The following is an 11487-nucleotide window of genomic DNA, read 5'->3' on the forward strand; positions in this document are numbered from 1 at the left end:
GCACTGCTCTGTGCTATGGCACTGCTCTGTGCTATGGCACTGCTCTGTGCTATGGCACTGCTCTGTGCTCTGTGCTATGGCACTGCTCTGTGCTGTGGCACTGCTCTGTCCTTATGGCACTGTTGGTCCCTCCGGCACTGCTGCACACTCTGGTACCAAGCTGTATCTTTTATTGTATTACATGTTTTATTAGATCTCAGGCAAAGAACTTCCAGCAGAGTTGCCCTTTGGTGGGCATCTCCGTGCACCACACAGCCCGTTTCCGTGTGCACGGCTGCAGCGGTGCCTCAGATAGACATCAGTCTGCCTCTGCTGGCTTCTACCTGAGAACTGAAAGGCAATGGGAGAAGGCATTCACCTCTGTAAAAAAAAAATAAGTACAAAAAAAAACTACACCTGACCTACAATGAATGTTCCATACAAATGCAATCAATCACATACAGGTAATCAGTGGATCTATTCCCTGACACATGTCCACATGTGGTGGCACCTCCAGCAAGCACCAAGGCCAGCAAGGGGGAAAGCCCAAGGAGGGCTGGGATTTGCCATGGACCCAAAGGAAAGCCACACCTTCCTGGATCCTTAAGAGCCTGCTCCATTGAACCCTTAACTCCCTTTAAATCCCCCCTTGCAAGCTGGCCACCATAGAAAAGCAATGAACAGATTAAAAAGCAATAAACATAAAAAAAGCTAAAAGAAAATTGGGAAGAGAGCTTCTTCTCGCAGGACCTTTCTGGTCATTCCAGTTGTCTCAGTGTTCTCAGCAAATTCTGGATTTCTTGGCATTCCCCCTGAAAATCTGAAAGGAAAAAAAGTCGATCTAGACGTTTTCCTTAGTGGAATGCTAACATGTGATGTATGGCTGAATGGAGAGATGCAAGGCCCCAGGGATGTGCACACCCCACATCAGCCCCGTCAGAGCCTGGCCCATACCCGGCAGTGCGCCCATCAGCTGGTCGTTCTGGCAGAACGCGACGCCCAGCATGCTGAGGAAGTCCTTGCTGAGCTTGGTGGTGATCTGCTCCTGCAACCAGAGAGCATGAGAGTGTCATTCTGCTGGGATGGCCAACAGGGGAATGTGAGAGATGGGACTGCTACGCTTGCTGGGGAAGCATGGTAAGGTGGAAGAGAGCAGAGGCAGAAATCAGGAAACGAATGGAACAAAGTAAGAACTCACAGGAAACGAGGGGATCGAGTCATAGCATCATAGAATCATTGTGGTTGGAGAAGACCTCTATGATGACCAAGTCCAACCATCAACCCATCATCACGCCCCCTATCCCATTGCTCGTCCATCCCAATTTCTGCTCACACAGCCTGGACTTCCAACAGCAATTTTTGCAGCGTGACTCACCGTCAGATCCTGGAACTGACTCATCATCTTCTCCTTTGCTTTTTCAAACATCGCCTTCTGCACCTCCAGCTCAATGTTCTGCACCAGCGTGGCTTTGATTCGCGCACAGGTATCCTTCCCACGTATATTAGCAGCCTCTGTTATGCAACGGTGGGAAACATCACAATCGTGGAATCATCAAATCATGCAGGTTGGAAAAGATCTCTCAGATCCCCAAGTCTGACCCCAGCCCATCCCAACATGCCCACTGTGTCCCTCAGTGCCACATCGCTGCAGTTCTGGAACACCTCCAGGTTTGGTGACCCCACCACCACCTCCCTGGGCAGCTGTGCCACTGCAGCACTGCTCTCTTTTGGAGAAGAACTTTCTCCTGATACATAGAAGGCCTTTAGAGAGGAGCTGGAGTGGTATTCAGATGTAAAGCATGTGTTAAAGCCCATGAACCCTCTGTTGGTAGACTTCTACCTCTTGATCTCTTACTTCCCAGTGCTACATGTGCTATCCTAAAATATTCCTATACCCAACAGCAAAACTTCCTTCCAAAGCCCTTCAGGCCATACCCATTGTGGGATGGGACAAAGATACCAAAAATACAAGGAATTGCTGCAATAGAGTTTGGCACTCAAATGCTTTCTTCCCTGCTAGGATGATTGTGACCAGCCGAGTGCATCACACGTCGGCACAGATTCACACATCCTCCTTCAGAGAATTCAGGCTCTGCACTGAGAAGTCTCATCCGAGCTGGGAGAATGTGTCCTTGGCCATACAGCGAGCTCACAGCCTCAGACACTGAGTTAGTTAGGTGGAGAACCAGTCCTACCTTCATAACACGGCGACAGGATGGCTTGGATGGTCAACTCAAGAGATTCATAGATAGCCTTCTTTTTCAAAAGAATTTCTCTATCTATAGCTCTCATGATGATGTCGGTCTGCAGGAATTAATGCGGAGCATTTACAGCATCTCCAAACCCTCAGTGGCCAGAAGCAGGAGCAAATAGTGAACCTGTCTTCAGGCTGTTCATTCAATAGCATGGCCTCCAAGGCATGCATCACACCCTGAATTTGCACCCCAAGATGGACCCCAGGAGCACCCTGCAGCATGGGGCTTTGTTATCAGTTCTGCAGCTTGGCATCAGATCTATCCTGATCTGCTCGCCTGGGATTCCCATTTACTTTCCATTACCTGTAGGCAAGGCATCTGCCAAACCATAGTGGGTTTCTGAGGATGAAACTCACTGGATCAGCATGAAAAACAATTCTACTACCCCTGAAGCTGGTTGTTAGAGGGTGCTCCAGACTTCCATCCAAAGCTGCTTACACACTGCAGCTCTGATTTTGCCCTACTTTGCATCCCCTGAGTCCCTGCCAAGGGGCTGCTGCCCACTCTCAGGTCTGTGCCAGCGACACAAGCTGGCATTAAGCTTCCCTCATCTTAAACTCACCTCTTGCTCGAGAAAGTTGAGCTTGGACCTGTTCATGTTTGTAACCTTCCCAAAGTCCATAAATTTGTCTTTTACCTCCTTGCTGAACTCATTGATTGAGGTCTGCAGGCTGATCCTTGTGAGTGCCTGTTTTCTGTGTGTGTAAGACCACAACGATTGTTAGACCCCAGCAGGCTTTTCCCACTTTGCTGTCCCTCCTGGGCTCTGTTTGGCCAGGCACAGGAGGGTTCATGGTACAGGGCAGCTGGGGGGTCCCAAGGCAAAATATACAGAGGAGCAAGTTGCTGTGGCACTGACATGGTCAGTGGGCATGGTGGGAATGGGTTGGGGTTGGTGATGGTGATCTTGGAACCTGAAGTGATAGAACTTGAATGGTTCTATAACTTTATTTATGGACACGATTAGTGGGCATGGTGAGATTGGGTTGGAGGTTGAACTTGATGATTGTAGAGGTCTTTCCCATGACAAGTCCATCAAATATTTTGTGTAAGTAGGTGAATTATGGTGGGGCATCTTTAATTAGTCTAGTGACTAGACAACATAATGCTATCTCGAGTTTCTTGGGGAGGAAGAAATATAGACCCTTATGCTTCCCAAACCAGGTTGTCTGCAGATGGCTTTCCAGGAAAACTCTTTTCTTTGAGTTTCCAAGATCACTCCCTGCTCACCCACCATTCTCACCTGAATATGTTTGCAAACATCGCCCCAATTTCTGCATAGATGGGCTCAGCCAGGCAGTTGTTGATGTCTATGCGATTGAACACACGGGACACATACACTCCCTTCCTCACACACACAGCTTTCAGGGTCCTGTGGAAGCCAGAGGACGTTTTGCCTTGCTGCAGAAGGAGAAAAACGGCTGGCATGAATAGAACCCCCAGCAGCAGTACTGCCCAATGGCCAAGCTTTTCTCGTGCAACTGCAGAGCTTCGTAAACTAGAACAAATAAGGCCAATACTACCTCATGAAGCTGCTTCTTCCTTCACTAGCTGGAGGAGAAACCCACGCTCAGATGCTGGGCCTTCCATGCCTCTCCATGTCCCAGCAGGACAGCCAAGCCATCCCAGCCATCTCTGGGCTCCACACCATCCCTATCCAGTGCACGTCCAAGACCTGGCCAGTCCTGTTGGCATGTAGCCATGGAGTAACTTGGGCAGGCAACTGGCTATTGTCTTTAGGCATGGCATCTCCTTAACATGTCCGTGTTTCTTTCCCTGGACTCAAACTCTCATTGCTAAGCTAAAGTAACACCGAATAGCAGCAAGAACATATCTCTTAACCCACAAACTTCAAAACATTTGCCAGTGATCAGTGAGCAAGAGAAAGTCAGCTAATAATAGAGTCACTGAATCATAGAACTACAGAACCACAGAACAGTAGAACCAAAGAACTACACACACAGAATCACACACACAGAATGGCCCAGGCTGGAACGGACCCCAAGGATCATGAATCTCCACCTCCCTGCCACACGCAGGGCCACCAACCTCCACATTTAATATCAGACCAGGCTGCCCCATCCAACCTGGCCTTGAACACCTCCAGGACTGGGCATCCACAGCCTGTGGATGTGCAGCCTGTTCCAGCACCTCACCACTCTCATAGTGTGGTGACATCCAAACTAAATCTTACCTCTTTCAACTTAAAACCATTTCCCCTTGCCCTCAACAACAGAACCGAAGAATCATAAAATCAAAGACTCATAGAACCAAAGAATCATAGAATGGCTTGAGTAGGGAGGCACATTAAAGACCATTCAGTTCCAACCCCTGAGACGGGCAGGAACAACTCCCACCAGATCAGGGTGCCCAAAGCCCCATCCAACCTGCCTTTGAACACCTTCAGGGATGGAGCATCAGCACTTTCTCTGGGCAACCGGTTACTGGATGTGATGGCAATTGCAGCACAGAAAATGTAATAATCCTATTCAGCCTCAGAGAAACCTATGCCACTCACCATGAAGACCTTCTCAATGTTTCTCTTATACTTGGTTTGGGCAGACCTCACCCCACGGATAAGAGGCGCATCCATGTGCCCAAAAGTGACCTCAGTCGAATTCTTCAGAGACTGGATCTTCTCTGACATGAACATGTTGAGCTCTTCCTTATTCACACACGGATTCTGCAAGAGCAAGGTGCCACAGCTGTTGACTGCAAAGTCAACAGGCTCTAACATTGCCCTTCCTGGCAACTCCTGGGTAGCTTGAATGTCAGCTCTGAGAGCAGAGGGGAAGCTAGAACCTGTCCTCTTACTGGCCCCATGTGAGAATGTTGAGAAGATGAGAAAGATGAGAGGGACAACTGCCAATGGGGCTGCAGGGCTGGCAAAGCTCTCTCAATCTCTGCAACTTTCTTGCTTTTTCACCCTCTCCAAAGGGAGCAAAGCGGATAACCAGAAAATGGCTTTGTGGGCAGGCATGGGCCTTGGTGCATCCTCACATCTGGGCGTACCAGGCAAAAGGCTTTCTATGTTTGAGGGATGCTTCCTCATCACCTGGCACTGCTGAATTTACCCATGCATGCAGCAAACCTCTACTTAGGGCAGCAGGAGTAGTTCTACACTTGTTTGCCAACGCTAGTGCTGCTGCCTCCAGCTGCGACCAGACATACCGGGCTGCGGTGTGTGGAATGATAAACATCCACCAGAGAGAAGACAACAAGGATTTCTTTCATGTAATCTTGTAACTGACTTCGTTTTGTGTCCAGGTAGAGCCTCCTGATATGGGTTCTCAGCCCGACGATTTCTGAAAGATAACAGAATTGCAACTTATATCCCATTGCTATCAGATATCAGTATAAAGGCAGCAGGGTTGCAGCAGACCCCCAGCCCACCCAATACCTGTATCCTCCTTCCTGAGGACTGTGGGGTTCCAAAACTCCTGGGCACTGACGGGGAAAACCAGCTCCTGCTTTTGCAGGACCTCTGCATCACTGGGTAGATTCCTCTGAAACATGCAAGCGTGCAGCAACAATGAGCAACATGAATCATAGAATCATTCAGGTTGGAAAAGACCTCTCCAATCTCAACCCACCCCCCACCATGCCCACTGCCCACATCCTTTAGTGCTACATCCCTATTTTTCTCAAACATCTCCAGGGATGTTGACCCCACCACCTCCCTGGGCAGCTGTGCCACTGCATCACTGCTCTTTCTCAGCAGCACTGCCTGGGATTGTCCTGACCAAAGTGCAGGACCAGGCACTTGGTCTTGTTAAACTTCATCCCATTGGCCTCAGCCCATTGATCCAGCCTGTCCACGTCACTCTGTGGGGCCTTCCCACTCTCAGGTAGGTTGACACTTCCTCCCATTTTGGTGTCATCTGCAAACCTACTCAGGGTGAAGCCAATCCTGTCCCAGGCAAACATCTCTGTAAGGGGGCTAACACATTTCTTGGGAAAAGACACATGCATAAACATCAGCACTGTAACTGACGCTTTTGTTACCAAAGTAAAGACCAAATGATACTTCACAGCCAGCAAACTATAGAATGACTCTACCTTCATCCTCTCCCTTAGTGTTCTGGTCTTTCTTGCTTTCAGGTCTTGTTTCATCCCCAAAATGGCATCACGCTTGCTTACATCCCTCTAGATGGCAAATAGTAGTAAGTGTTACAAGGAGAACATCCTCTCTGCACCAAGGCAAAGCTGCAAGCAAGCCTGGTGCAGCCCCAGTGCAGAGCCTCTCAGCAAGGGACCAGTGCTCCCCCCATTACATCCATGGAAGACAACAGCCATCCTCCAAAGAGAGACTATGCACTTTTGCTCTATGGAAATATTCAGTTAGAAAAGGGGTGTGGGTTTCCACCTCTGAAAGCAGCCAGCGGATACTCACTGTAACCTCTGGGTGGCTCCTGGGAAATGAAAAGAAGAAAAGGCTTTTAGCAGATACAGTCAAGTCGAAACCTATAGCACGTGCTGGTGTCAGCTGGCAGCAAGGTGCCAGCCCACAGCACTACCACAGCACCAAAGGAGGAGGGTGGTCAGAAAGACCACATGGGATGTGGTCTTTCTGCACATGGGATGTATAGTGATGGGGTCCTGCTGTAAACCCCGGGCACAGATCTGGGTGCCAGGGCTTTTGAATGTGTAATAATTATAAAAGGAGAGCTATTGGTAGGGAATGCAGCTGGACAAGCAGCACGCAGTGGGGATGAGGCAGCCTGTCCTTCTGCAAACCAGAACCAGCCACTGCCTACCTCAAGTACTCGTCCACATTAATCTTATCCATCTTGGTGATCACAAAGGTGATATCGCTGCACTTGCCGACCTGGCAAGCTTTAATTGCCTCTTGCACCATGATTTCATGTGCTTTAGCCCCAAAAACACGTTCAACATCAGCAACGATCCATACGGATGTGCACTGCAAGATGCTCTTGGGGGAACAAGGGGAGAAGAATCAGGCAGGATGCATGAGCACTGAGGGCCCCTTCCTTATGTTAGAACCCCAGTGCTCCCCACCCCACTGCATTGCCCCCAGTGCCACTCACCTCTTTCCACATGTCATCCCTCTTCTTGTTGGCATCACCTGTCCCTGGGATGTCCACAAAGATGACACCTTCAGGCACCAGGTCAGATGGGGGGAGTGTCACTTGCACCTGCTTGATGAGGGGCCAGAGCCGCATCTGCTCACTGCACTGGGGGCTGCCCACCAACTCAACCCCCTCAAGGCCATCCTGGTTACGGATGTATGGATCCAGCTCATTGGCGAGGTCTTCTGCCTGGGACAACATGAGCAATTCAATGTTTGCCCCCCATTAATGATCTCAAGTTGTGCCAGGGGAGGTTTAGGTTGGATCTTATGGAGAATTTCTTCATGGAGATGGTGGTGAGTCACTGCAAGGGGCTGCCCAGGGCAGTGCTGGGGTTCCCATCCTTAGAGGTATCTAAGAGATGTGTGGATGTGGCACTAAGAGACGTGGTTTGGTGGTTGTTGGGGTGATGGTTGGACTTGGTGAACTTAAAGCACTCTTCCAACCTAATGATTCACAGATTCTTTATAGAGATAAACCTTCCAAGCAGCCTGAAAAGTGCAAACCACCAAAACAGCATGATAAGGGAAACAAAGACACTGGAATTGCTGTGTGCTGTGCTCACCTCTGTCTTTCTCAGAGTGATAACTCTCGAAGGAGGAATAGTGATCACAGGCTTGGATCTCATGAGGTCTTCATAAGACTTTTCATCTGCTCCTTCCCCATAGATAGCCGTCAGCACTTTGATGGCATGCTCCAGATCGCCATCAATCTCACTGTTCTCATGTCTGTTTTCCAGGAGCGTGACCAGGTTCCTCACCTCCTCCTTCCACTCCTGAGTGAGGAGCACATTATGCAGCACCATGGTTCCAATTTGTTGGGGCAGGAACAGCTTCAGTTGTGGGGAGCAATGGGGAGCAGCAGTGCAGGGGCTGCAAGGCTCCCTCTTGTCTGCAAGCATGGCCAGAGACCCATGGCCAGAAATCTCCATGGAAGTTGCAAGGGAATGGAGCTGGGCTCTGCTCTGCAGTGCCCAGGGCAGCCCAGGGGCACTGGGCACAGTCTGGAGCCCCATCAGCAGCACCGTAGTGCCGAGGAGATGCTGGAGCACAGGGAGCAGAGAGCTTTGGGAGCTCCTCCTAAGGAGATGTCCCCAACCCCGTTGGGCTGGGCACCCTTCCATGGCAGGGCCCGGAATACACCCTTACCTCATCCGAGAGGAGAAAAATCTTGGCTTCATAATGCTTGCTCCTGCAGACACTGACATGGACCTGGCAGGACGTACACGTGCGGGTCCCTGACACCGGGAGGAAGAAGCGTTTCCCCAGGATGGTGTTGAGCAGAGTGCTCTTCCCTGCCCCGCTGCTCCCAAAGAGGCCAATGTAGAGGGGTTCCAAGGCAGGCCTGGAGTCGAGAGTGGTGAAGCGGTCCCTGGGGAAGGGGTGCACAAGAAATTCTGACCACTGCAGCACATGCAAATATCGAGGGAGTTTTCTCCTTGCAAGATGCGATATCTCCAACAAAAGGACTTATTACTAAGGCACAACCCATGAGCTCCAACTTCCTTCATTTCCCTGCCCCAAACCCTGGAGACCCCATGCCAAAATGAGAGCAGATCCAGGGGCTCCAGCGATCCCTCCCTGACACCTCCAGGGGGTGCCCACAAGGACCCTTCAACCTCCCCATGGCACAAAGCCACCAGGGCACAACCTGCTTTGCCTTTGGGAATGCACCCTGCAGAGCGATCCCAGCATTGATTCCCAATTCCAATTTTCTCCCTAGCAACTGGTGTCTGTCAAAGCCTCAGAGCAGAGCTGAGCCTGGAGCCAGACCCAGAGCACTGCCAAAGGAAAGCAAGTTTGGTGGAGTCTCTTTGGCCACAGACTCACCGGAGATAGGCCAGGTGCCCAGGCATGTCTTTCAGCAGAAAGAGATGGGTCATCTTCTGACAGGAGGTGCTCAGAATTTTTCTGGCCTTGCTCTCAATATTCTCATCTGGAAGGGAAGGGTGGTTATGTGGTCATTCCAGTGTGTAGGAACAGGGCTGCAGCCCCTCTCTGAATCTTGGGCCAGCCCTGGTGCCGTGCACATGGCTCTCAGCACTCACAGTTCCTGAGAGTCTTCTGTTCCTCCTGCTGGAAAGACAGCTGCAAGCGTGGTTGCTTCCGAGGAATCACAGCTGCACTGTCCCCATCTGCACTGAAGGGAGCTGAAAGGACAGAGATGTGAATCTGTGCTTCCAGTACCCCAGGAACAGCCCGAGTGGGGACATGACAGCAAACCTCACGTCAGCCCCCAGATCCCCTTGGTCAGGCAGATGGCTGCTAGATGGGATTTGTGTTGGACACCAACAGAAAGAGCAGAAGGAGCAGAGCAGGGCTGGTGTAATAGAATGGCTAGCATTAGGTCACAAGTCTCCAAGAGAATGGGATTACATAGAACTGTAGAATCCCAGAGTGGTTTGGGTTGGAAGGGACCCTAGAGCCCACACAGCCTCAACCCCTGCCACAGGAACACCTTTCATAGACCAAAGCCCCATCCATAGCCTTGGGTGCCTCTGGGGATGGGGTACCCACAGCTTCTCCTGTTTCCTGGTTGCCCACAGCAGGATATCTATGGCAGGCAGGTAGATGGCTTTGCACTTCAGACTGCAAAGAAAAGCTACAAAACTGGCCCTGAACATGTAGAAATCAAGAGGGGGGTGAAAACCATTTGCAATATTTCTGCAGAAATGGTATCAGGAATCTCAAGGACACCTCTTCACCTCCTGCCTGCTGCCACGTGACTCATCACCGTGTGCATTGTTTTCGCTGGCTCCTCCTTTTCATTTTCTACCTTTCTTTTCCTGGTGTACAGTTTCAGGTTTTGCAAGAAACAGTGCCACAAAGCTAGCTCCCTGAAATGAGTGTTTGTTTGGGTGAAGGCAGAGCCTTTCCCTACTCCCTTCTGCTGATAGAATCACAGAGCAATTCAGGTTGGAAAAGACCTCTGAGATCCCCAAGCCCAACCCCAGCCCACCCCACCATGCCAACTGGCCACATCCATCAGTGCCCCATCTCCACGTTCTATGAACACCTATGGGGTTGGTGACCCCACCACCTCCCTGGGCAGCTGTGCCACTGCATCACTGCTTTTTATCAGAAGAAATGTTTCCTCATATCCAACCTGAACCTCCCCTTTGTCCCTGTGTGAGGTGAAGAGGCCAATTCCCCTGTCAGGAAATCAAACTAAAGCTGTGGCTTCCTGACTCCTGCCACCTATCTGTAGCAACCTGCAAGGAAGTGAAGGCAGAAGGTTTGGGAACAGGGATACGCACTCACCATTAGGATCTGCCTTTCCATGGGACCCCTCCATAGTCTTTCCACCACCAGGATGTGCTAAGTTACAACCAGCTCTGTGCTCCCAGAGCCACCTGGGGGGAGGAAAAAAGAGATAAGTATGAATCACGCAGCCCGTGCCTCTGGTGTCACACCCTTGTGTGTGCCACACAGCCCCAGGTGTCCTGCTCACACCTGGACACAGCTGCACCACTGATCGATTCACTGGTTCAGAGGTTGCTCTGGGTATCGAAGAAAGAACTCCATGCACTTGTTTTTATGATGCTTTGGGTTAATCATCAACCCACACACATCAGAGGAGGCATGGGTGATGCTTCAACTGCGGTGCCTTTGCCAGCTGTCCTTTGCAGGGCTGTCTATCACAAGGAGCATCTCCCCTTGACTTGGGCAGGCAGCACCAGCCCACTGCCCCAGCTCCACCCCCAAGTGTTTGCTTCCATGGTGGTTGCAGCTGAGCACTCCTCGATGGGCTGCTCAGATTTGTGCTCTGAGAGCACCCGTGGATGGAAACAGTCCCTCCTGCTATGGGCAGCTTCTCTCACCTGTGCTCTGCAAAGACTTCCAACCTCCAGGAGTGTACAGACAGGAGAGAGGTGGCCAAAGGCTTGTCTATGGAGTCATCCACAAGCAACCAGGAAATCGAATTTTGCAACCTTGCCTTCACCTTCCTCTTGCTTGTCTCTCAAGAATAGAGAAAGAAACGCTTACACACAAAGCCCTGCCCGTGCCATGCACCGCCCCTTTGGGCTGAGCCAGTTTCCCTTGTGCCCTGGTCTCAGTGGCTGTACCTGCTCACAGCAGTGACAACATTCTTGCACATTGGAGCAAGTTCTGCGCTGTGCAAATGCTGATGCAAGCACCTGCACTCACTGTTCCTGGAGGTGT

The 11487-nt window shown here is 50.7% G+C and overlaps 1 protein-coding gene across 2 annotated transcripts; it reads right to left on the reverse strand.

Annotated features, from left to right (window-relative positions):
* Positions 1–90: 90 nt before the first annotated feature.
* On the reverse strand, positions 91–11297 carry LOC122192804 (nuclear GTPase SLIP-GC-like). Of its 2 annotated transcripts, XM_042893465.1 has the most exons (20): positions 11145–11297; positions 10585–10676; positions 9372–9473; positions 9154–9259; positions 8473–8695; positions 7890–8099; positions 7283–7513; positions 6992–7167; positions 6628–6646; positions 6294–6380; positions 5635–5740; positions 5406–5539; positions 4753–4917; positions 3478–3635; positions 2797–2929; positions 2175–2283; positions 1355–1491; positions 934–1024; positions 730–799; positions 91–330 (listed from the first exon to the last, which is right to left on the reverse strand). In XM_042893465.1, exons 2-19 carry the CDS (start codon positions 10616–10618, stop codon positions 738–740), a joined length of 2283 nt encoding a protein of 760 aa, XP_042749399.1. In that variant the 5' UTR covers positions 10619–10676; positions 11145–11297; the 3' UTR covers positions 91–330; positions 730–737. The 2 variants fall into 2 exon arrangements, with proteins under 2 accessions (XP_042749399.1, XP_042749398.1); XM_042893464.1 differs by having other exon boundaries at positions 91–799.
* Between the last annotated feature and the right edge of the window lie 190 nt (positions 11298–11487).

This window comes from Lagopus leucura, unplaced genomic scaffold (assembly GCF_019238085.1).
Source record: "Lagopus leucura isolate 7727_CA_CO unplaced genomic scaffold, USGS_WTPT01 109-23_obj-0_obj, whole genome shotgun sequence".
Classification (NCBI taxonomy): Eukaryota; Metazoa; Chordata; class Aves; order Galliformes; family Phasianidae; genus Lagopus; species Lagopus leucura.